Raw genomic sequence first — 948 nt, 5'->3', positions numbered from 1 at the left:
CCCGCAACCCCTTACCTCCCACCATAAAACCATCTTACCCGTTGGAAACAGGAAAACACAGATGGCTTCCAGCAACAGGAAAGAGGGCATGTTGATCTAGCTCTAGGGCCAGGAAAATAAAAGCAAACAATTAGTTGTGTGAACTCCCCAAGTCACACCACCACCAAGATGACAACTGCTCAGCCTTTCCCAGGACACAAACACAGTCCTGGAAGCCTTTCCTCGCCGTAACTTTCTATGTAATGGCTGCAAAAACCCATGGAAGACTTCACTCCAACTACTTTGATGTCAGACAACAATCTAACATCTTCCCCAGAATACCAGCCCCCATCCCCGAACCTACCCCAGCTCCTCAGATTCTGGGAAGGTGTACTCAGCTCTGAGTTAGGGGTCCTGGGTTCTAGCCCTGCCTGGCCCGATTAGCCATGTGATCTTGGGTAAAGTCACTCCCCTCTCTGGGTCTCCACTTCTTCATGAAGAAGAGTCTGACAGATTAAAGATTTGATTTTCAATGGCCTCATTTTCTGAAACCTTCTAGCAGTGTTTTCCTTTCCCTAGCTAAGAAAACAGCATACCAAGAAAGCCTGTGCTTTCTAAATATTTATAAGCAGTAACATGGTTTATGAAGAAGTAAAGGTTTTTTTTTTAAAAGTTTTTTATTGCCTAAGAATCCTTCTAACCAAAAAAAAAAAGAAAACCAAACCGGTTGCCATCGAGTTGATTCATAGCGATCCTATAGGACAGAGCAGAACTGCCCCATAGGGTTTCCAAGGAGCAGCTGGTGGATTTGAACTGCTGACCTTTTGCTTAGCAGCCATAGCTCTTAACCACTGCACCACCAGGGCTTCTAGCATGAGTAAAATTCAGTTCCACAGGCCCTGAATCAATTTTTGACGGGGTTAGTAAGGGCAGAAAGTGGGTGCTTTTAATAAGAAGCTATAGACATAA

The 948-nt window shown here is 44.6% G+C and overlaps 1 protein-coding gene across 1 annotated transcript in view; it reads right to left on the bottom strand.

The window, feature by feature from the left end:
* Positions 1 to 90, bottom strand: part of VWA2 (von Willebrand factor A domain containing 2) — a 38,595-nt gene extending 38,505 nt beyond the window's left edge. Inside the window, exon 1 of the mRNA XM_023729893.1 lies at positions 39 to 90. Within this exon, the coding sequence (XP_023585661.1) occupies positions 39 to 90 (52 nt within the window). The remainder of the gene's footprint in view (positions 1 to 38) is intronic.
* Positions 91 to 948: the final 858 nt, after the last annotated feature.

The sequence above is a fragment of the Trichechus manatus genome, unplaced genomic scaffold (assembly GCF_000243295.1).
Source record: "Trichechus manatus latirostris isolate Lorelei unplaced genomic scaffold, TriManLat1.0 scaffold00031, whole genome shotgun sequence".
NCBI classification, from domain to species: Eukaryota; Metazoa; Chordata; class Mammalia; order Sirenia; family Trichechidae; genus Trichechus; species Trichechus manatus.
This window is presented reverse-complemented; position numbering and strand designations above follow the sequence as displayed.